The sequence below is a fragment of the Lolium rigidum genome, chromosome 2 (genome assembly GCF_022539505.1).
Source record: "Lolium rigidum isolate FL_2022 chromosome 2, APGP_CSIRO_Lrig_0.1, whole genome shotgun sequence".
In the NCBI taxonomy this organism is placed as follows: Eukaryota; Viridiplantae; Streptophyta; class Magnoliopsida; order Poales; family Poaceae; genus Lolium; species Lolium rigidum.
The window spans coordinates 68,210,538-68,234,997 of NC_061509.1; the positions used below are offsets into that span (position 1 = coordinate 68,210,538).

Below are 24,460 nucleotides of genomic sequence, written 5' to 3' on the forward strand. Positions count from 1 at the left end.
CGCTCTGACTGCGTGTAAGAGCCCCGATGCGTTGGATACATCTTGTAAGATAATTTCCGAGAGCTTTACTTGGATGCGATGGAAGTCTTCTCTAAGATCATCATCATTGAGTTTCCTCGACATTTTAATGGGGTCTCGCTTACTAGGTGGCAGAGACATCATCTCTGCATCCTCGACAAACCCTTTAAGGTGATGGAGGACATAGAAGGCCTCCTTAATGCTGCCAGCTGGCTGCTTGATACAAGGGAAGTCGATCACGTGCTTGAACCCGATCTTTTTAGTGTCCGGCCTGATATATTGCCCATTCTTGTCGAAGGTGCCTCCATTTTTGGAGTAGCCAAGGATAGCCTCATCGAGAACACCCCTTATTCTGTTGTAGTCTTTCTTCGTCATCGTACTCAACGAGTCGAAATACTGGGCTAGTGACCACTTTGGATCTAGGATGATGAGTGTGCAGTATTTGTCCCTGCTCAACACATGCAATTGAAATGGAATGTTGGAAATGATCGGAAATGGAAGAAATATATAAGAAAGCATAAGTTACGACGGCCGTGAGCGGATGTGTACTTACTCGGATACATGAGCATGAAGTTCTGGAGGTACCGCACCGCCTTGGTCCGTGTCCTTGAGCCGTCCTGGAGCTGGCTATCGCGCATGTAGTAGGGATCCGCTACCGCGATGTAGCGGGGTCTCTCTCTGTTGATCTTCATCTGAAGATTGATCGCGTATAGGCGGACCAAGTTATAGTCGAGCCGTTTCGAGTGAAATAGATTGAAGACGTCCTCGAACGCTATGAAGAAGATATCCACGGGGTCTTCATGGACGAAGTTCTGGTCGGACGGCACCTTGACCGAGAACACCGGGTAATTTGGATCCTTTTCTTTAAGAAGGACGCTCTCTAGAAAATTAATAGAGTGCTGCAAAGGGAGCATTGGTCCACTTGCGAGGTGTTCCATGTCCAGAGGCAGTATAGGTTTACCAGCTTCATGATACCGGGGCAAGCCATCCGGTGTAGGTGGTACCATGTCGTCGGCCCGGATCCTCTTAGGAGCAGGGTGGCTCGAAGATGCGCCCTTCTTGGCTCCTCTCTTCCTTGCCTTCTTCACCTGACCTACTAGGGGTGCTGGTGGTGCTGATGGTGGTGCTTCGGGTGCTGGTGGTGCTTTCGAAAAATATTATGCAGCCTGTATTTTACAGAATTGAGCATGCACACCATAACGTTAGCCACTATGTAGCATCAGGGGCATGATAGGTATGCAGTTGCAAAGTTTTAGAACATAGCAACCTCAGGTGTTAATTGTCACATATATATCTTTTCATAGTTTTGACAGTACTTTCTATTACATGTACTCTGTTTGCTGTTATTTGGGCCTTGTTATCTTTTATCTAGTTTAATTAAATAATGATAGACTTTATCGGCGGATGCAGAAGGTTCAACTATCTTATGAAAAAGACAAACACTTTGACAGATTAGCATGCAAAGAAGATCTAAAAATATGAACTAACAGTGAAATGCTTCTTCGCAGGGTGAAAATATTGTAAGAATCGCTCAAAAGCAAAAGGTACTTGACAATTTTACTGAACAAAAGGTTCAGTGAGGGTTGCAGCTCAACAACGGCAGAGCAAGCACACTCCCATTTACACTTTAAACATATTTTTTGCCGATTGAGATACTTCATCGACAGTACAAACATATTTACCTGAAAAACATATTTACTCCTACACGATATACAGCCTTTGTTTTACAGAGATGGAGCATGCACCGTAACGTTAGCCAGTATGTAACAGCAGCGGGGAATATAGGTTGCAGCAGCGAAGTGATCACTTGATAAGAATGCACCTGATTGGTGAACCCTCCGCCCCAACCAGTCTTAGAGGTAAGCAGTGCAGCATGTACAGTCCAGTGTTGACGTTGTCTAGTTTCAGGGATTCGACCAGGATGATATCCTGACAGAACAAAGTAAGTAAATCAACCGATAGTTTAAAATAAATAATGCAATCTCTAAGCAAAAGTAAGTTAATTGTGTTGATCACCGATATGAGAAATGTACTGTTCTTTGAAGGAGCATTAATACAGCATAAGCAAACATTGTACCCGCCAAAAGATGTTCATTAGTAAGGAGATTGTGGACCAAAACTTTGGTCAATTGGGAAACATGCAATGCTGTACTGACATGTTTTCAGAGTTGGTTGTTTAGTCAGTAATTCTTAGAAGGAATTCCCCGCAGTAGACTTGGCCAGTAAGCAACGTAGGATCAGAGACCAACGAGGTTAATTAACTGGTAGCTTCAGTTTTTGATTTCTTTTGAGCTCGTGAAAGGGTAGCATCTTACGGCATTTCTGAAAAAGGCCACATGGGCGGAGATCAAGTGATCAAACGAAGCAACTGATATATAGTCAATCCCTGCAGAATTGCAATTATCATCATGTTAAGTTTCACATCAGATAAGGTAATGAAGTGAATCCTTATATTGATTCCCAAGCGAAAAAAAGGCCATGAACTAGCCGAACCTATGTATGCATACTTACCGACCAGCTTGATGTCGGTGTTGTCAACTAACCACTGTGCACCATCCTCTGTAAACCCAACATAACTCCAGTCAGTAGTATCCTTCCACATGAGCCCCCTACATATAGTTTGCTTACATACATGTTCAGTACAACCTATGAAAAGATAGACTACTGATACGGATAAAAATGTATTTTGTACATGAATATATGCTCATAAAGAGGTCACACCTGTCTGTGCTCAATGTCCTGAAGAGAACTCGGCGAACACCTTTGGGTATATTTAGAGATTCCATTGCTTCAGCTGCACAGAATTAGCGGGGGGAATAACTTTGCCTCCTTTTCGAAAGGAAATTTACCAAACTCTAGACCGATATTAGTGTAAATAAGCATGAATCGAATATTTTCCGTAAGAATACCAACATCTTTTTTTCTTCAAAATGCAGATGATGGTCTGTGCATTTAAATTTGGTCAAATCAGTATAAATAAACATGAATTCAGTAAAGAATCCGATATCTAAATACAACACCATACGAGTGATGCACGTTCTTTCGTCAGGTTGAATTAATCTGGTGACATGATATGAGAAGAGGTTCATTAGCAATGTGATTCAATCATGATTCAGCTCCCTATTATTACTAAAGAAAAAAGAGAGAAAACAGCCGGCATGCCTTACCTGTTATATTTGTGTGTCTTGGAACATCGACCAGTAACGCGGGACCTGTCCAGGAACAAGAACGCGTCAAATCATCGCACACATAACTGAAAAATGACTAAGTGCCGAAATGGACACAGCTAACACTGAACTTATCTGACGAAAAGTAACCAAAGTTTAGACAGTTCTTCTCGGAGAAAAGCAGGGACACGCACCATTGAGGACGTCGAGATCGAGCGTGTCGACGTCGAGGCCGGCGGCGAAGTGCGCCTGGTTCATGTGTCCCGGCGCGTCGACGTGGGTTCCCGTGTGGCACTCAGGGCCGGTCCTAAGATTTCGGGGGCCTGGGGCGGAAGTACAAAATGAGGCCCTTAATCTAAACATCAAAGTACTCCAGTAATTAATACATCTTTAACTTTTACTTATACATCTATATTGCTTCGAAACGATTTTATGTAAACCACGTGTAACAACAAAAGCTCTAATTGAGCCTTTTATATAAACCACGTGTAACAACACCATTGAAAAATCTTGGTGTTAAAGCTATGAAAGATATATGTGACCATCGCAAGGTGATGTTGCAAGAATAAATTTAAACGTGACTTATACTAACATATGCTTCAGATCAATAAGAGACGCACCTACAATTTGGAGCCCGCTGAGCAAAAAAATGAATTGCTAAAGAAAATATAGATGAACCATGAAATTCCATCAAACAAACTTTAGAAATGTCCCTGGTGACAGAAATTATAAAACCCAATCGTTATTAAATTAGTGCAAAGACGAATAGAACATCAGCGCGATGTGATTTACCTTGAAAAATCCACGCTATTTTCTATATCTTCAACATCTTCCTCAATATTTAATTTCCTGGCAGATGAGTACATTTTATATTGAAGGGAGTGAAAACCAAAAGCGACTGAAGTAAACAAAATTGGATTGTTACTGATGGCGTACAAGCGAATGCTTTTTTAGAGGTGATTGGGAATAACAGGGATTGCATCTCTCTTTCATGAATGGCGGCTAATTAGGGCACAGGGAACAGAGAGAGGAATGAGCAGCCAGCGCCGCTTAGACTGAACCGAACGAGTTTAGGGATCAAAGGGGGCCACGACCGATGGATTGGGCTACCATTAGGCCTTCTATTAGATTGTTTCTGAAATTGTTTGCCAACACATTTGGGCTTTATAAATCCAAAACCTGGTCATAGCATATACACGGCTAGGATAGGCCTTAAACTTTTGGTACGGCCAACCGTTCACATTGACTGTTCCATCCTTTCTTCTTCCTCTGACGGTTCGATCGCGCTTTGTCCAATCTTCCATGGCTGCAGCACAACTTTGCAGTGCATCTACATGTCTGGATGGGGCCCCCCAGATTTTGGGGGCCTGGGGCGGCCGCCCTGCCTGCCCCCCCTCAGGGCCGACAGGTTGTAGTCCGACCCCTCCTCCATCGACTCCTTGAGCCGCAGCAGGGGCTGCACCGTCGCGCCGGGCATGACCGGCCGGTACGCGTGCGTGATGTCCACGATGCGCCCGCCGCCGTACTCCTCCAGCCCCGGGCCGTGGCGCGCCGGACCGCAGGTGCCGGTGTCCGCGCCTGTGTAACCCGGGTGCGCGTTGCCGGCCGGCGTGGCGAGAGCGTGGCTCGCCTGGAGGAGGACCGGCAGGAGGAGGGCCAGAGCCGCCGCGGCCGCCATGGTTGCTGGCCGAGTTGCTGTCCCGAGCGCTCTCGCTCTGGAGTCTGTGGACTCGGGGGAGTGATTGTTACAGGAAGATTCTGCTGCCGATATGTACACACCGAGTTGCAGTGACAGCTTCCTTCAACTCGGCTGCTTGGAGGATGGACAATAAGAGGCGGTCTCTGGAAACCACAAAATTTCTAAGGAAATTTCGAATCTGTCCAAGCAGTCCCTCTCAAATATCAATTCGTGCCCATCTCTCAGAAATGGGACTACGTTTCATTTTCTTCTGTCACTACTTTAAGGTTTCAATCCGATTTTGGGAGGACGTGTTAGTGTCTACTGTGTTAGCTCAAGCACCTTTTAATATTACCTTCAAGCGGACTTTAAATGAACATAAATGGAACCTATGGATCACTCTTTGTCAACAACTCATGGGAGTGCAGTTGACGAATAGCCCTGATAATTTTGTCTGGAGGCTTAATGATTCGGGCATCTTTACATTCAAATCTATGTATCTTGACCTAATGAATGGATATAGCATAGGCTTACAGAAAAATTTGTGGAAGTTGAAGATTCCATTAAAAATCAAAATATTCATGTGGTTTCTTAATAATAAAGTTTTGCTTACTAACGATAATCTGGCCAAGAGAAATTAGAATGGGTGTCAAAAGTGTTGTTTCTGTAATGAACTAGAAACTATACATCATTTATTTTTAGCATGTCCATTTGGCAAAATTGTTTGGCGCATAGTATACTTAACTTTCAATTTAGGAAAGTGCTAGGAATCCCTCGGAGGCACCGAGTCCTTCCAGCCTCCTGCTTCATAGACCGACACGTGTCCACTTTTAGGCAAAATCCTGATTTTGCTTCGTCGCAGCAAACCCCCCCCCGCTTTTGCTTCATTGAAGCAAAAAAACGGTTCACTAAGGAGAAAAACATAAAAGACCACTTGAACGCCAAATCTAATTGGAGATCCGGTTTTTATTCATCGCAACAAAAAAATACCCGCTTTTGCTTCATTGAAGCAGAAAACGGTCCGTCTAGAAATAAAAAAAAAAGACTCGCCGGAGAATTTTTTTGCCGCTCTAGCTTGCAGCATCGCAACCCCGGATTGAAGCTCCGCCGCCGCCGATCGCAGCATCCGCCCTCGTTGGTCGTAGGCTGGTAGCATCTGCAGTAGCCGGTGGCAGCATCCATCGGCCCGTCTTGCAGCACCGTCACCGCCAGCCCGGCTTGCAGCACGGCCGCCGCCGGCCGCAGCATCCGCCATCGCTGGTGGTAGCATCCGCTGGCCCGCCTTGCTGCACCGCCGAGCTGCCTTGCTGCACGGCCACCGCCGGCCCAGCTTGCACCACGGCCGCCGCCGATCGTAGCATCCGCCATCGCCGGTGGTAGCATCCGTTGGCCCGCATTGCAGCACCGCTGCCACCGGCTCGCCTTGCAGCACGGCCACCACCGTCGCCGGTGGTAGCATTGCCTGACTCCATTGAAAGCACCGCTCGACACCATGGGAAGCACCACCGTTGCCGGTGGGTGGCGCAGTCGGCGTTGCCTAGAAGCATTAGCCGTCTCACGTGGCAGCACCCTCCATCGGCAATCGCAACACCCATGGCCTCAATCTCGGGCGATGGCGGGGCGCCGAGGGAGCTGGGATTGTGGCTTCACCGCTAACCGCACGTAGCAAATAAAATTATGCTACTTTTTAGTAGCATAACCACATAACATTTATAGCATAAAAAATGCAATTGTAGCACCGCCAATAGCATGTCTACTACGACCATCATCACCGCCGCCTACTCCTTGCAGCACCGGCGTACGCCCATGGAAGCACCGGCGCCCATCTATGGAAGCATCTCCGATAGACCATAGCAGCACCGTCGACCATGGCTGCTAGCACCACCGCGCACCGGTGGATGCGCCGTCGTCCGCCTATGGCAGCACCGCTGGCCATGGCTGGTAGCACTGCCGCACACTGGTAGAAGCGCCGTCATCCACATATGGCAGCACCACTCCGCCGGTGAAAGGACACGGATGTCGCCTAGAGGGGGGGGGGTGAATAGGCGATTTAAAACTTTTACGAGATGGGCTTAACAAATGCGGAATAAAACTAGCGTTTACTTTGTCAAGCCCAAAGCCTATATACTATTGTTCACTTATGTGCACCAACAACTTATTCTAAGCAATGGTTCACCTATGTGCACCAACAACTTATGCTAAGCAATACAAGCAAGTATGTGATAGCAAGATATATATAACTTCAAGCACGATGGCTATCACAAGGTAAAGTGCATAAGTAAAGAGCTCGGATATAGAGATAACCGAGGCACGCGGGAGACGATGATTTATCCCGGAGTTCACACTCTTGCGAGTGCTAATCTCCGGTGGAGAGGTGCGGTTGCTTAGTGCTCCCGAACGCCACAAGAGGCTCACCTTGAGGTGTGGTTGCTCGATGCACACCAACGCCACAAAGGCCTCAACCCAAGATGCGGTACTCACACCACACACCGAACGCCACGAAGGCGCCTCACCTAAATCTCCGGTGACCCTCGCCACAAAGGCCTAGGTCACGGTTCCACTAAGGGATTTCCTTCGAGGCGGAAACCGGGCCTTACACAAAGGTTGGGGCACACATCCACAACTTAATTGGAGGCTCCCAACAAATCGCCACAAAGGCGTAGAATCCGTCTAGGGTTCCAAGAACCCAAGAGTAACAACCTTCTTGCTTTCACCACCACGAATCACCGTGGAGAACTCAAACCGATGCCCCAAATGCAATGGCAAGAACACCACAAAGATGCTCAAGTCCTTCTCTCTCAAATTCCAACAAAGCTACAAAAGCTATTGGGGGAATAAGAGAGGAAGAACAAAGAGGAGAACACAAAATTCTCCAAGATCTAGATCCCAAAGATTCACTCACAAAGAGATGATTTGGTTTGGTCAAAGTGTGGATCTAGATCCCCTCAATCTTTCTCTCAAATAGATGCAAGAATCATTGGTTGGGGAAAGAGAGATCAAGCTCACAAAAAGTCAACAACAATGGTGGTGAGCTTGAGAGAGAGGAGGAAGAAGAAGGAGCAAGCAGTAAAAAAACGAGGGAGAGAGAGGGGGCTTAAAAAGATGCCCCAATTTCTGCCCGTTGGAGTGCTGCGCGCGGGAAGAAGGGGACCGGTAGTACCGGCCCTTGGTGGCCGGTACTACCGGCCGAGATGGCGAGGAGGCGGCGGAGGAGGGCGAGCAGCGGGCGGGGAGGGGGAGGCCGGAGCCTCCGGCCATGGTACCGGCCGGGGTACCGCCGAACCTCCCCAAAGCCCCGGAGCTTCACCGTGGCACTCGGCACCTTAGCGGTACCGCGGGCGGTACCGAGCCGGAGGCTCCGGCCATGGTGAGGCCGGTGGTACCGCCCGTGCCTCCGGCGGCTGCCCCTCCTCTCCTTTTCCTTTCTTTTACTTTTCTTTCTTTTTAAACCCAAATAGAAGACAAACTTCAAAAGATAATATCTAGAGTTTGGAAACTCCGATCAAGACGAAACCAATTTTGTTGGAAAGAGGACAACAAGAGCTACCCAACAAATAGTGAAAATATGGAAACTAGTTGGGGGTGATTTTCTATTATTTTTAGAGGTGCAACACCTCAACATGAGAAACCGAGAAAATCACCAAACTCGAAAACGCAACAAGTGATTTATGCGAAATCCGTTTTCGATGAATTAGAGCTTGTCATGAGAATAAGCACAAGCTCTAAAATATCACATGGATAAGATCCAAGTAACAACCAAGAAAGATGATGCAAGGATGCAAAGGTTTGAGCTCTCTCCGAACGATACGATCGAGTTACTCACTCGAGAGCCCTCTTGATAGTACGGCAACTAAACTATAAACCGGTCTCCAACTACACTATGAGACCGGTGAGAAAGAAACCCTATCAAGAGCAAACCTTAACCTTGCGCATTCCACTTGAGCTTGATGATGATGGTCTTGACCGCAACAAGATGGAACGCATTTCTTGATTGTGCTTGCTTGACGAAGTCTTGTAGATTGCTCCCCCATAAACCACCATGGGAGAGCTTCTTCTTCGGCGCATCTTCTCAAATCCATGAACACCATATGGATGACAAGCTTCAAGCATATGATCTCTTCGAGTTGGCTCATCTTGAACTTGCACTTCATTTCTTCATTCTTCATCATGTTGATGTCTTGAGATAACTTGAGGGCTCACTTCATCTTCATCTTCAAGACATACTTGACACTTGATATCCTTCATCAATTTCTTCTTATTGCAACCTTGAAGCCAACATATGGTTCAAGCATTGCCTATGGACAACTACTACAAATATAACTCAATGCAAACATTAGTCCATAGGGATTGTCATTAATTACCAAAACCACACATGGGGGCTCCATGCACTTTCAATCTCCCCCATTTTGGTAATTGATGACAATCTCTTTGAGAGGGTTTATATAAGGAATTGAAGTAACAAATAAGTCGAATATATAGAGCAAACTCCCCCATAATATATGCATGTGTGAATGATCTTGACTTTCATTGCATATATTGGCATTCAAATCCTAGTGGAGTTTCCTCTAAATATTCAACTATGCAAAGCAACAAGATGCAATGCAATAAAGGCACATGCTTAAGCACAAAGCAAAGACATAACCAAATTCCCTTAAACCCTCCAAACTTCTCCCCATTGGCACCAATTGCCGAAATGGGTGAAAAATTTAGAAGGCCAAAATAGTGAGAGTTCCTCCATAGCGTGTGCATTTCTCATAATTTGAGTGGAATCAAATGCACATATCCAATGACGAATATTCGGAAGGAATCACACTATAGATAGGATCAAAGATTGCAAAAAGATAACAAATTCAAGAAGCTTCAACAAATGAAGCAAGCAACCAAATGAACCACAAGGAAGATACCAAAATAAAGATAGATATTATGATAAGATCAAGAAGATTGCTCTAAATAATATGAGGAAGCTCCCCAAGGTTTATGCACAAAACTAGACAATTTGCATTGGAGTATAAGGTGCACAAACATGGAATCATCACTCCCATAATATCATTCAAAAACAAAAGATACCAAGTGAATCAAACTCTAATGATCACCACAAGATAGTGTTCTAAATCAAATGAGGAAGCTCCCCAAGGTACATGCATAAAATAAAATGTTGCATTTGAATACAATATGCATAACATGGAATCCTCACTCCCTCATTTAAAACAAAAACATTTGTAATAGATCATAGATAGAAAAGTAAGCTAAGCACTTGCAACAAACAAATAGTTGAGCAACAAGTAAGAGGCACCATAATAAAAAGGCTCAACCAAGAGGATATGTGAAAGGCATGATAAAGCATATTATAAGACTATTACAAGGATGAGCAAAAAGCATAATCATAGTCTTCAATGAATTATATTGCTTAGCATGACCAATCAACACGCAATAAATAAATAAGATATCAAAAGGAGATGTATCATCTCTTATGTGTATAAGTTTCTCTAAGTGGGCAATATCACAAAGATATTTATCCACAAAGAAACATGCACACATAAAATAGATATGCAAGAAAAATAGTATGATATCCAAGATGAAGTCATGCAATATACCAATAAGAATTTTTGCTTAATAGCATGGCCAAAGGCTCAATTTTATCTTATTGTACATTCATGAACTTCAACCACAAACAACTAAAATACATCACAAATATCAACAAGGGATAGAAGATAGTTGGGATGCACTTGAGAAAGGCAACAAGTATCACAAACGAGGATACCAAAAGAAGTAACTAAATTTGCACTTTCATCTATATTGCACATGTGAGAGCCTTGAGGAATTGATATGCAATAAAATTGCTAGATAGGCATAGTTGGGATGGATGAATCATGAGCATGATTTAAAATACTTCCCAACAAATGCACTCATCTCAAATTACTCACATTCACAATAAAGAGGTTTCATTAAGACTTTTGCAAGAAGCACAACATTTGCAAATCAAGAGATTCATGCCAAGATGCAACCATAAGGTTGGATACAAGAAAACTATGCATGAGAAGATACTTGTTACCAAGATAGCATTGGTGTGGATGTAGTAGATATGTGTTCGTTGACCATCCTAGCTTGCCTCAAGTTACCATTGAGTCATCACTTCTTTCCAAGAGTGAGCCAAGCCTCCAACGCATATCCATTGTACCTAACACAAAGGTAAGTACAAAATGGTCCCCAACCTAATTGGGTCCGAAGTCGTTAGACACACTACAACATATAGGACAAACTCCACAATTCTATGTGCATATAGATATGAAATTGAATTTCATGCACATCTTAGCCAAATTAGGATTTGATGGAGTTTACCCTATATCTTGGATCAAAAGAAAGTAACACATGCCATAAGATATACATATATTAAATATGCATGCACAATACTTTCAAGAACCAAAGGAAGATACAATTTGGACAAAACACCAAATAAATCAAGAGACAATGGTTGCCCAAAATATATCAAAGAATCAAATCAACACAAGATTGACTCCAAAGACTTATCTCATTATAAGAAGCTAATTAAGCCTAAGCACAAAGGAATGAGATAACCAACTCCCAAGAGAGCAAGGTTCCAACAAATAAACCAAACCCTCGACACTTTTTATGATGGCACAAAGTACCAAAAAGAAAATTTTATGTCTCCCAAAACCAAAAATTTTGATAAAGATCAAGAGATGTTAAGCATTCTACTAATATAGAAGAGCTCCCCCAAGTTTGGTGCATTATCTAGGATTTTTTTATATGAATACAAAATGCACAAAACTAGGATCATCACGCTACCTATATCTTCTAACAATGCTAAGAAAGTTTGAATAGACAACTTAGATCCATAAGATGCAAGGAAGACACATGGGAGTCAAGGCACAACAAATTCATGGCAATAAATAAGGCAATTTAAACACAAGAGCCAATGCAGATATGATCAATAAATATCTACCTCATAATGATTACCAATTGTCCGAGGACAAGAGGTATTAGGAAATATTTCCCGGTGGTAGTTTTTGTAAGTATACATAAGATCATATTTACAACGAACAAAGCATATGGTAAAAGATAAGAGTTAACCATCATGCAAAGATAGTTTCTTGATAGCTTCATTTAGTCATACCAACATGCAAGGCAATTAATAGTATTCATACCAACATGCAAAGCAATTAATAGTATTCATACCAACATGCAAGACAATTAATAGTATGACTTGAAGCACATGGTTTTCCAAAAATGTATTGAGGGACACATTGTGAAAAACCATGCCAAGAAAAACTTACACAAATAAGATCCACAAAGATATTAGCAATGAAGCCATTTAAGCAAACTGCAGCTTGTTTGAGCAAACATGCCACATAGGAGAGAGATAATTTACGATATCAATTCTATGTGACACAACCTCAAATGTTCACATTTTCTAGGCTTGTAATATGCAAAAAGCTTATTACTCCCCCATAATGTGATAAGGAATTTATTTTCACAAGAGGAAAATAGGATCCAACTAGAGTTATTAATGGACATTAGAATTTGAATTTCTCATAAAGATGACATACCACATAGAGACTAGATAATCTTGGAATATCAATTCTAAGTGATATTCCTCATGTACACACATTGTTAGGATCATGAAATTCCCAAAGGAATATCACTCCCCAAAAATGGGATAGTCCATTAATCGCTCATAAGAGCCATATAAGATACAACAAGATGCAAAGAGGCTCCAACAAAAACACAAATACATGGTGTGCAACCCAACAAGCATAGACTTGATTTCTCAAGAAAAACTATTAGGAAGCACAACATATACAAACACATGTTAGGAACAAAACTAACACATGCAAAGGGGCGAGTAACTTTCAATATAAATGAGTTGAGAACATGTTACCGCAAGGAGGAACATTGGATATATGATAGTAGCAAGATAATCAAAAGACTTGGCTTGATATAATATAAATGATGAAGATCCCTTAATTCTTCATGATGTAGCCAAGTCTCCAATGCCCTCCAACAAGCACCTATTGATCAAGTTTTGGATTGTTGGTCCCCAACTAAGTTGGGTCCTAAGAGGTTAGTCACAATAGGCTTGGCAACCCAAATGGTTCTTTTCTTGACACCACTTTGAGCACCAACATATTTGGCAAACACATTGCCACCCTCATCCTTACGAAGAGAATAAACATCATCAATGGTGATAGAGTTGGATGAGGTACCAATAGTGCAAAAGGAGGAGATGTGGCCCTTCTCACGGCATATGTAGCAAGTTCTTTTCTTCTCCTTCTTCTCACTAGATTTCTCCACAATGGGAGCATTGGCTTGATTCTTTTTGGGAAGTGGCATTTCTTCAACTTGAGGTTGAATATGAGTTTGAGCTTGATGCCGCTTCCCTTTTTGCTTCTTCTTCAAAGGGCAAGATCTAACATGATGCCCTTCAATTTTGCACTTGAAGCAAACAATCTTGGCCGGGTCTTTGACTTGTAATTGGCCCTTCTTAGTCTTGTTGTTCTTGGACTTGTTCTTGTTGTTGGAGTTGAATCCAAGTCCACTCTTGTCATTGGGGGATTGTTGCACACTTAACATCTTGTCAAGTTTGCATTTCCCTTCATGACCCTTTACCAAGTCGTTCTTCAAAGAAGAGACTTGGGCCTTGAGCTTTTTGATTTCCTCTGCATGGTTAGCAACAACACAAGTACTAGAGGAAGTAGAACCTTCATTGTTAGAGCAACAAGGCAAGGAAGATAATTCATCACAAGATTTAGCAATATTATGAGTGAATGAATTACTAGGACTAGCACATGGCAATATAACATTTTGAGTATTAGTGCTAGTACCCACATGAGGCTCACAAGGTGTTTCCTTAGATATTATAGCCTCATGAGATAACTTTAGCCTATCATGAGAGGCTAGAAGATCCTCATAGGAGCTAGAAAGCTTTCCATGATTTTCTTCCAATTTCCCATAATTGCTAGTTAGCAATTTAAGTTGAGCCCTTAGCTCAACATTCTCCTTCAAGATAGATGCTTCACAAGAAGTAGAGTTAGTAGCACAAGCATCATTATTAATAGAAATGGGAGAAGGCAAGTTGTCATGCTCTTTTAGATAGGAAGCTTGAAGTTGCTCATGGGACTTGGTGAGGATAGAGTGTTCGCTCTCCAAGACCTTGTGGGCCTTGTCTAGATCATCTAGATCCTTAACAAGTTTATCATGACTAACACCAACTTTGGAATTTTCATTTTTAAGCAATTTTAATTTAGCTTTAGCATGGTCTCTTTCTTTAGTGAGTTTAGCAAATATTTCATTTTGAGACACCTCAAGGGTTTCAAGTTGCTCCTCAAGAGAGGCTACGGTCTCTTGTTCTTGTTCAAGGTCATTCTTTAAAGATGCTACATCATCGGCATACTCTCGTTCAAGAGCACCCTTTTTATCAATGGTGTTCTCATGCATCCAAATAAGTTTTTGGCTCTCAATAGCGGTAGTCAAGATTTCAAAGAAGTGAGAGCTAGCAATTTTATCTTTGTAAAGAACCTTGAATACACTCTCACCTTTATCGCGTAGAGAGACAACCCAATCCTCTTCTTCATATTCATCCTCATCCTTATCACCACGAGAAATATTAGGTTCCATGGTAGGAGGTACCGTGGAACCCTTGGCCATAAGGCATATATGAGGACCGTGAGATAAAGATGAGGAGTTACTTGAGGCTCCTTTCAAGATCTTGTCTTGACCAATAGAATCTTTGGTTTCCTCTACATTGTTAGCCACACAACAACTAGAGGAAATAGAAGCATTTTTATCATGGCCACAAGACAAATCAAGCATATCATCATGAGATTTATTCAAGCAACTTACACATGATATGCAAGGACTATCAACACAAGCATGTAAATCATTTCTAGTGCTAGATGTGTTTAAGTCCAAAGATGAAGCATTGTAATGAGATAGAGATGAAGAATCATCAATAGTAAGCTCAATATCAACATTGCAATTTTCATCACCACTCACCATATCATTACCTTGTGTCTTACCACACTTTGGTGAAGTGGATGAAGATGAGAACTCATCACGGCCGGAAGTGGAAGCAATACAATCATCCTCAATAATATTGGACACATCATATTTGTCTTGAAGCTTTGTCCATAATTCATGAGCGCTCCCAAAAGGCATGATTGAAGAAGTAACTACATTGCTCACAACAATGGAAAACACATGAGAAGCAAGAGCATCGAGGCAAGAGTTTTTCTTCTCCTCATAAGATAAATTTTGGGGATCCTTAGGAGAAGAAAAACCCATGTCAAGAAATCGCTCCATGTTCGGGGAAATACCCGCAAAATATTAAGCACATAAATTTTCCATAGATCATAGTTTGTGCCATCAAATATAAACAAGTTATTGTGATCTAATCCCCTAACCGACATCTTTACTCTCAAGGCGGTGAAGCCTAAGAATGAGAGACCTTGCTGTGATACCAATTGAAAGGACACGGATGTCGCCTAGAGGGGGGGGGGTGAATAGGCGATTTAAAACTTTTACGAGATGGGCTTAACAAATGCGGAATAAAACTAGCGTTTACTTTGTCAAGCCCAAAGCCTATATACTATTGTTCACTTATGTGCACCAACAACTTATTCTAAGCAATGGTTCACCTATGTGCACCAACAACTTATGCTAAGCAATACAAGCAAGTATGTGATAGCAAGATATATATAACTTCAAGCACGATGGCTATCACAAGGTAAAGTGCATAAGTAAAGAGCTCGGATATAGAGATAACCGAGGCACGCGGGAGACGACGATTTATCCCGGAGTTCACACTCTTGCGAGTGCTAATCTCCGGTGGAGAGGTGCGGTTGCTTAGTGCTCCCGAACGCCACAAGAGGCTCACCTTGAGGTGTGGTTGCTCGATGCACACCAACGCCACAAAGGCCTCACCCCAAGATGCGGTACTCACACCACACACCGAACGCCACGAAGGAGCCTCACCTAAATCTCCGGTGACCCTCGCCACAAAGGCCTAGGTCACGGTTCCACTAAGGGATTTCCTTCGAGGCGGAAACCGGGCCTTACACAAAGGTTGGGGCACACATCCACAACTTAATTGGAGGCTCCCAACAAATCGCCACAAAGGCGTAGAATCCGTCTAGGGTTCCAAGAACCCAAGAGTAACAACCTTCTTGCTTTCACCACCATGAATCACCGTGGAGAACTCAAACCGATGCACCAAATGCAATGGCAAGAACACCACAAAGATGCTCAAGTCCTTCTCTCTCAAATTCCAACAAAGCTACAAAAGCTATTGGGGGAATAAGAGAGGAAGAACAAAGAGGAGAACACAAAATTCTCCAAGATCTAGATCCCAAAGATTCACTCACAAAGAGATGATTTGGTTTGGTCAAAGTGTGGATCTAGATCCCCTCAATCTTTCTCTCAAATAGATGCAAGAATCATTGGTTGGGGAAAGAGAGATCAAGCTCACAAAAAGTCAACAACAATGGTGGTGAGCTTGAGAGAGAGGAGGAAGAAGAAGGAGCAAGCAGTAAAAAATCAGGAGAGAGAGGGGGCTTAAAAGGATGCCCCAATTTCTGCCCGTTGGAGTGCTGCGCGCGGGGAAGAAGGGGACTGGTAGTACCGGCCCTTGGTGGCCGGTACTACCGGCCAGAGATGGCAGGAGGCGGCGGAGGAGGCGAGCAGCGGGCAGGGAGGGGGAGGCCGGAGCCTCCGGCCATGGTACCGGCCGGGGTACCGCCGAACCTCCCCAAAGCCCTGGAGCTTCACTGTGGCACTCGGCACCTTAGCGGTACCGCGGGCGGTACCGAGCCCGGAGGCTCCGGCCATGGTGAGGCCGGTGGTACCGCCCGTGCCTCCGGCGGCTGCCCCTCCTCTCCTTTTCCTTTCTTTTACTTTTCTTTCTTTTAAACCCAAATAGAAGACAAACTTCAAAAGATAATATCTAGAGTTTGGAAACTCCGATCAAGACGAAACCAATTTTGTTGGAAAGAGGACAACAAGAGCTACCCAACAAATAGTGAAAATATGGAAACTAGTTGGGGGTGATTTTCTATTATTTTTAGAGGTGCAACACCTCAACATGAGAAACCGAGAAAATCACCAAACTCGAAAACGCAACAAGTGATTTATGCGAAATCCGTTTTCGATGAATTAGAGCTTGTCATGAGAATAAGCACAAGCTCTAAAATATCACATGGATAAGATCCAAGTAACAACCAAGAAAGATGATGCAAGGATGCAAAGGTTTGAGCTCTCTCCGAACGATACGATCGAGTTACTCACTCGAGAGCCCTCTTGATAGTACGGCAACTAAACTATAAACCGGTCTCCAACTACACTATGAGACCGGTGAGAAAGAAACCCTATCAAGAGCAAACCTTAACCTTGCGCATTCCACTTGAGCTTGATGATGATGGTCTTGACCGCAACAAGATGGAACGCATTTCTTGATTGTGCTTGCTTGACGAAGTCTTGTAGATTGCTCCCCCATAAACCACCATGGGAGAGCTTCTTCTTCGGCGCATCTTCTCAAATCCATGAACACCATATGGATGACAAGCTTCAAGCATATGATCTCTTCGAGTTGGCTCATCTTGAACTTGCACTTCATTTCTTCATTCTTCATCATGTTGATGTCTTGAGATAACTTGAGGGCTCACTTCATCTTCATCTTCAAGACATACTTGACACTTGATATCCTTCATCAATTTCTTCTTATTGCAACCTTGAAGCCAACATATGGTTCAAGCATTGCCTATGGACAACTACTACAAATATAACTCAATGCAAACATTAGTCCATAGGGATTGTCATTAATTACCAAAACCACACATGGGGGCTCCATGCACTTTCAGCCGGTAGCATCGTCGCCCCCGCCAGCAGCAGTCACGAGTGGCCTTTGCAGCAGCCGATACCGGCCTTTGCAGCTCCGGCGGCAGCCTTTGCAGCTTTCCCCACCACGTTGTTCGCTGACGCATCCCCTTGCAGCACCGATGACTGACGCTCGATGCAGCGTCGTCCTGCAACACACACGGAAGGCTAGCCCCGTCGTCCTCTACGCCGGCCTGCAGCACGGTAGGTGGTGGCGGCGGGGAGAGGAGGTGCATGCCAATGAGAGAGTGGGAGAAGAACGTCAACGGCGGAGCTTGGTTGGTCTCCTGCGTGGGAGCATCTGGTGGACGGTAGGGTGCTTGCAGAACCACCACAGTTGGGATGACCGGCGGCGCTCCGTGGGCGACGGCCAACGACGAGGGCACGGCCGCTGAAGGAGGAGGAGGTCGGAGGAGGGTCGCGCGCAGGCGAGGTGGAGCTCGGCATGTAGGCCGACGAGGGCGCGGAAGGTTCGGGGGAGGTTTCCGGCGACGAGGGCGTGTCGGGCGCGACGCCGGGATCAGCGGTTGCGGCGGCCGCCCACGCGGGGGACCGCGGCGAGCTGCAGGAGCCGCGGCCGATTCACGCGAGCGATGCATACCGAGTTAACCCAGGCGAGGGTGGGTTGGTGGGGTCGGGAAGTAGGACGTCCGTAGGATAAAACAGCATCCAACGCTCGCCCACCCGGAGGTTGCGAGCGAGCGCAGCCTCCGGAGGAAAACAATCATTTTCCTTCAATTTACCCCCACCTGCCAATATCACTAATATGTTTGGAAACTGGCTTAATGGGGTAAAGAAATTAGATAAGGCCAGAATTAGGATCGGCATATCTGCTATATGTTGGTCTATTTGGACGAGTTGGAATGACATAATCTTTTATAAACAAAAGGGAATTATTTTTTTGCAGGTTATCCGACGTGCGGCGTACTGGATTCAACAATGGGCTTTACTTCCCCCGAAGGATCAGCGGGAAACTATGGTTACTGGATGCAACCGTCTGCTAACGGTTATCCAGGACTTCTTTTTCCTGGCTACTGGGTGGCGACACACTAGTAGGCTACAAAATAGATAATAATTTGTTGTTCTCCATTTTTCGTTGGTTGGTGCATGTATCGACCCTCTCTGATCTTTGATGTAAGATTTTGAATTGCTGTGCTTTGGAGATACTTTAATAAAAAAAGTTGTGTGCATCATATTGATGCATAGCCTGGGCTTGCCCCATTTCGCAAAAACAAATGTTGCCTGCAGGTACGCAACCAGCATATTGGCCCTACATGGGACTTAAGGGCTCTTTGATTCAAAGAATTTTCATAGGTATATCCGAGGATTGAAATCCTTAGGAAAAAAATTATTCATAAGATTAAATTCTATAGATTTTTCTCTATTACTTTGCCAGCATATACTGTAGGAACTTCTGCATCAACTCAAACCTATTACTCCTAGAAAGGATCTTTTGTTTTCCTCATGATTAAATAAAACAAAAATCTATATTGTTTTAATTGTCATGACACCACAGTCCAAAAAAATTCATTTTAAGAATCCTACAAATCAAAGAGAATTATATATTTGCGGTTAGCTGTCAGGAAAATAGGTGACTACCTAGATAAAATTTGCTTAACTTGTGCTTTTCTGGTGTAGCAAAGCGTGGGACGATTATACAGCATCAAAACAAGCCCAAAGAAGTATGCAATCTTTGAAAAATAAGAATACACCGATTTATTTTTTCTTGATATATTCTTAGGTTATTATAGCTATTTCTTATTCAGCGTTGAATTTATAATTTATTTGTCAAAAATACATTAGTAGATATAGCTGCTTGACATCTTAACATACAAAAGAACTACAGAATAGTTCAAAATGTCAATACTGACATGTTTCATCGCAGGAGCGGAAATATTGCAGAACTCACTCATAAAAAAATGGTAGTACTTCAAAATTTTGTTGCAGCTCAACAGCGCTGGAGCAAGCAAACTGCCATTACAGACTATGTTTCTGCTGCACCAGTTATCTGTAGTAATGCTACATAATCTTTTCCAATTGAAATACTTTATCGATAGTACAAATTAATATACTGCATGACAAATTTCTGGAAAACAAATTATATCACATGCAGTGTTTATTGTACAGAGATGGAGCATACACCATGATGTTAGCCAGCGTATATATGTAGCATCAACGGGCATGATCAATTGCAGCCTTCGAGAATAGCAGCGGTGAGCAGCGGAGTGATCACTTGATAAGAATGCACCTGACTGGTGACCCTTCAGAGCCAACCAATCTTAGAGGTAAGCAGTGCAGCATGTATATTCCAGTCTTGACGTTGTCTAATTTCAGAAATTCGACTAAGATGATATCCTGAAAGAACAAAGTAAGCCAATCAACGGATGATTCCAGCCAATGACGCAATCTCTTCTTTTTTCAAAAGAGGAAACCCCGGTCTTATGACGCAATCTCTTACAAAGCATTTACTTCATTCAGTTCTTGATCACCTACATGTCTACTGTAATATTCTTTGCAGGAGCGTCAAAATAGAGTAACCAAAAATTGTACCCCAAAGAGGTTAATTAGCAAGGACAATGTGGAACCAAGACTTTGGTGAACTAGTCAACATGCAATGCTGTAGTAAGATTCTTTTCAGAGTTGATTATTTAGTCAGTAATGTTTGAGAAGGTATTTTTTGCAGTTACATTAGGGAAACAGCAGCTAGTAAAGGTAACAAGGTTAACTGATGCCATTGTTGTTTACTTATTTTTTGCACTCAGATAAGGGCAGCATCTTACCGCATTTTTGAAAAAGACAATATGGGCGGAAGCTGCATGATCAAGTGATGCAACGGATAGATAGTCAAGCCCTGCAGATTTGCATATATTACCATGTTAAGTTCTGCATTAGATACGATATGGGAAAAGAAAAGGTCATACAGCAAACCCCTAGTTTGCGATTGCACAGACGTCTAGCAAATATATGAAGCCATAACCAGATCATGAAGAACACATCTCTAATCCGATACAGTTTTCATCCTCGAAAAAAATCCGATACAGTTTTTGTAAATCAACATCCAACATACTGCCACATACCAACCAGCTTGATGTCGGTGTTGTCAACTAACCACTGTGCACCATCCTCCGTAAATCCAACATAACTCATATCACCTCCCTCCTTCCACGAGAGCCCCCTACATATCATTTGCTTACATTCACTTACAAATTATGTCATAAAAATATATTATATACTGGAATATGTGCACTTGAAAGAGGCCTTACCTGTCTGTGTTTAGTGTCCTGAAGAGAACTCGACGAACACCTTTCGGTATATTTAGGGATTCCATTGCCGCAGCTGCATACAGTTAGTGGGGAATCATATACCAAATACTAGGCGGCGTCCATTCGAACTAGAATATTCTTAGTGAAGATGTCGACACTTATTTTTGTGCTAAAAGGCAAATGGTGCTCTATGCGTAATGAGTTCATGCATATCAAACCACTTGGAATTTCTTGATTGTGGTAAGCCAATATCTGAATACAACACCATATGAGCGAAATACTTACATCTCCCATGCATGGTAAATTAATCTCGAGACATGATATGATAATATGTTTGCTATCAAGGTGATTCATCATTTGCAAAAAAAAAAGGTGATCCACCAATGGTGTGAATGTGATGGAGGTGGAGCTTCATGGAAGGAAAGAAAAACCTGCAAGCGCTACCTGTTATATTTGTGTCTCTCTGAACATCGACGAGTAATGCAGGACCTGTCCAGCAACAAGAACAAATCATTCACAAGTAGCATGTTAATGGTGCATTGAAGTACTGCGATTTTGTGTCCAGAATCTTAGCGATAGTTCGTTTTACAGCTATTCTGAACAGAGGATGCATCGGCTGCTCAGTTGCTTGTGTCAGTTGGCATCTGAATCAGCATCTCATATTTTCCCCTCAAATGCGCACATGACTGACGAAGATCAAAGCTTAGTTCACTCACCGTTGAGGACTTCGAGGTCGAGCGTGTCGACGTCGAGGCCGGCGGCGAAGTGGGCCTGGTTAAAGTGCCCCGGCGCGTCGAGGTGGGTGCCGGTGTGGCACTCCATATGGAGCTCCGACAGGTTGTACTCTGACCCGTTCTCCATGGACTCCTTGAGCCGCACCACCGGGCCCACGGTTGCGCCCGGCGCGTACGCCGGCTTGCCCGGCATGTACGCGTGCGTGATGTCTATGATGCGTCCGCCGCCGTACTCCTCCAGCTCCGGGCCATGACGACGCCGGACCGCCGCGCCTGCAGAGGAGGAGGAAGAGCCGCCCAGCGACGGCCCGCAGGTGTCGGCCTCCGCGCCCGCGTAGCCCGGGTGCGCGTCACCGGCCGCCGTGGCGAGCGCCTGGTGCGCCGGGAGGAGGACCAGCAGGATGATGGTGAGAGCCGCCATGCTCGCTGACTCGTGCCGAGCGCTCTCACGTCGGAATCTGGAGCTGCGCTATGGCGTACTGATGGTTACTAAAAAACTGTCGAGTACCACACCTTATTTCTGAGGTCGAAACAACACGACTTTTTAGTACTCCCTCCCAGCTCATACTAATTATGACTAATATAAATAAATGTATATTTACAACTAAAATATTTGTAGATACTACTTCTATATAAACGATATAAATGATAATTAATATGGGTCGGAGGGAGCATGTCCAAACAGCCTGATAATATCTTATCGTGAAGGAATGTACATGCCCATCGCTTCAAAATGGGACTAAGTTGCGAACCTAGAGCTTGCCTGTCCGCCCAAGTTCGAGCCTCCATGCTTGTGTTCTTGGTGTTGTGCGTACAATTATCTCTGTCAAAGTACAAATTGTTGCTGATTTTTTCCGGTACGATCACTCTTTTTCTAATGGAACTACGTTTATTTATTTTGATTGATTTGTTATGGTTATAAATTTGGCCATATATTTTCTTCATAGGCGTTCAGAATTAGCATAAGATTCACACTTCGATGCAGGACACTTATCGAGGTGCTCGTCATGTTGTGAATCTAAATACCAAGAGTTTAAGACGAAATCTAGCAAATCTCACAACTAGTTGAATAGTTAGGATGATGATTGCACCTTAGGTTTTAACCCACAAAGCTCTATAAGGAGGAAAATATTGGCCCATCCATGTCGAATACTCCGGAGAAAAATCAACTACTCCATTCGTTTACTAATATAAGAAGTTTTAGGCACTTTCAAAGTTGGTTAGATATAAAATAAGAAAAGTGAACTTACACACTAAAAATAGACTAGATACAGATAAAAATGAGTGAACCTATAAAATATCTTAAACGTTTTATAAAATTGTACAAAGGGAATAGTAGTGAGGTTTTTTGTTGTGCCAAGAATATGCCACTCGGGGGCTGCTCTTCCCCGGATACAACTGCCCTAGTAGCGAAACAAGGCCTAAAGGTCGAACTCAAGATTTGCTATGATGTGTGCCTTATCAAAGTGGCGACTTCTGCAATTTCAAGGCTCCCCAAATCCTGTCTTCGGTAGACATTGCATGAGTGTAGATCTATGATGATCATTTTTTTTCGAGATTGGGCGATTTATTACTCAATAAAAAGCAATACATTTATGCCGCAACAATCCACAAGTTAAAACTATAGGAAAACTGTAGGTCTCAACTATTACAAAATCAAAACAAGTCTAAGGCGAAGGAAGGTCGATCCGCTGCCATCCATGTTGAAAAAAATATCCCTCGTCATGTTCTCCAACCGTGTAGACACTTCCATAAATAGGCCGTGATGCTCCGCACGCTGTAGATGTGACCACAAACGGAGGGTAGTTGTACACCGGTAAATGATCTGCATAATAGAAGCATTTTTATTGTTAAAAGCATTGTCATTTCTAAATAGCCATATCGACCATATATCGGTAATCGCTCCCACTCTAATAAGTAGCTTGAACTTATGATCTACACCATTAAGCCAATCGCAACACTCCGTGGTGGATATAAGGTAGAACCTATCTGGATGGCTAGCCATAGAGATCTTGCAAATTTGCATTGGAATAATAAGTGTTTAATAGTCTCATCATGTTAAGAGAAGACACACTTTTTACTTACCTGCCAATTGCGTTTTGCAAGATTATCCTTGGTAAGAATTACCCCTATACGAAGATACCACGCGAACACTTTATGAATGGATATAGGCGCGACTAGAGGGGGGCGGGGGTGAATAAGAGCTATGTCAAGTTTTACCCTTTTTCAATTTTAGGCATAGCAGAAGTAAAGGTGATAACTTTCTCCTTAAAATGGTGATCCTAAATGATGCAATGCAAGGAAACAAGTAGATCGAGAAACAAGCAAGTGTTAGGGAAGCGAGACAACCGGGTGGGCGGTAGCGAAGACGAGTCACGATGTATTTACCGCAGCTCTTCCCACAAAAGGGAGTACGTCTGCGTTGAGGAGGTGTGGACCACAAATATTCCAACATCCACGAAGGCTTCACCTTGCTCCTCGTGAAAACCCCACAAAGGAGTCTTCACCTCTCCACTATCAAGGCTGGTCAAGGCGGCGGTTCCTTCAGACGAGGTTGGGGCGAGCTCCACAACAGTCGGAGGCTCCCAACACCCTATGGGACTAGTACTGTAGTACAACACCAAGATAGTCTCCATAGGGACTCATCTCAAGACATCCCACAAAGGAACCATAGGTTACAAGATCCACAAAGGACTAGGTGGGATTGGCGAA

The 24,460-nt window shown here is 43.6% G+C and overlaps 1 protein-coding gene across 2 annotated transcripts; it reads right to left on the reverse strand.

Moving 5' to 3' along the window:
- Window positions 1-1,552: 1,552 nt before the first annotated feature.
- On the reverse strand, window positions 1,553-22,173 carry LOC124691889 (cyclase-like protein 1). Of its 2 annotated transcripts, none has more exons than XM_047225170.1 (6): window positions 21,731-22,173; window positions 21,459-21,503; window positions 2,740-2,812; window positions 2,530-2,627; window positions 2,334-2,404; window positions 1,553-1,947 (listed from the first exon to the last, which is right to left on the reverse strand). In XM_047225170.1, the coding sequence occupies exons 1-6, from the start codon at window positions 22,167-22,169 to the stop codon at window positions 1,822-1,824; spliced, it is 852 nt and encodes a 283-aa protein (XP_047081126.1). In that variant the 5' UTR covers window positions 22,170-22,173; the 3' UTR covers window positions 1,553-1,821. The 2 variants fall into 2 exon arrangements, with proteins under 2 accessions (XP_047081126.1, XP_047081127.1); XM_047225171.1 differs by lacking the exons at window positions 1,553-1,947; window positions 2,334-2,404; window positions 2,530-2,627; window positions 2,740-2,812 and adding exons at window positions 19,661-20,106; window positions 20,532-20,602; window positions 20,829-20,926; window positions 21,015-21,087.
- Window positions 22,174-24,460: the final 2,287 nt, after the last annotated feature.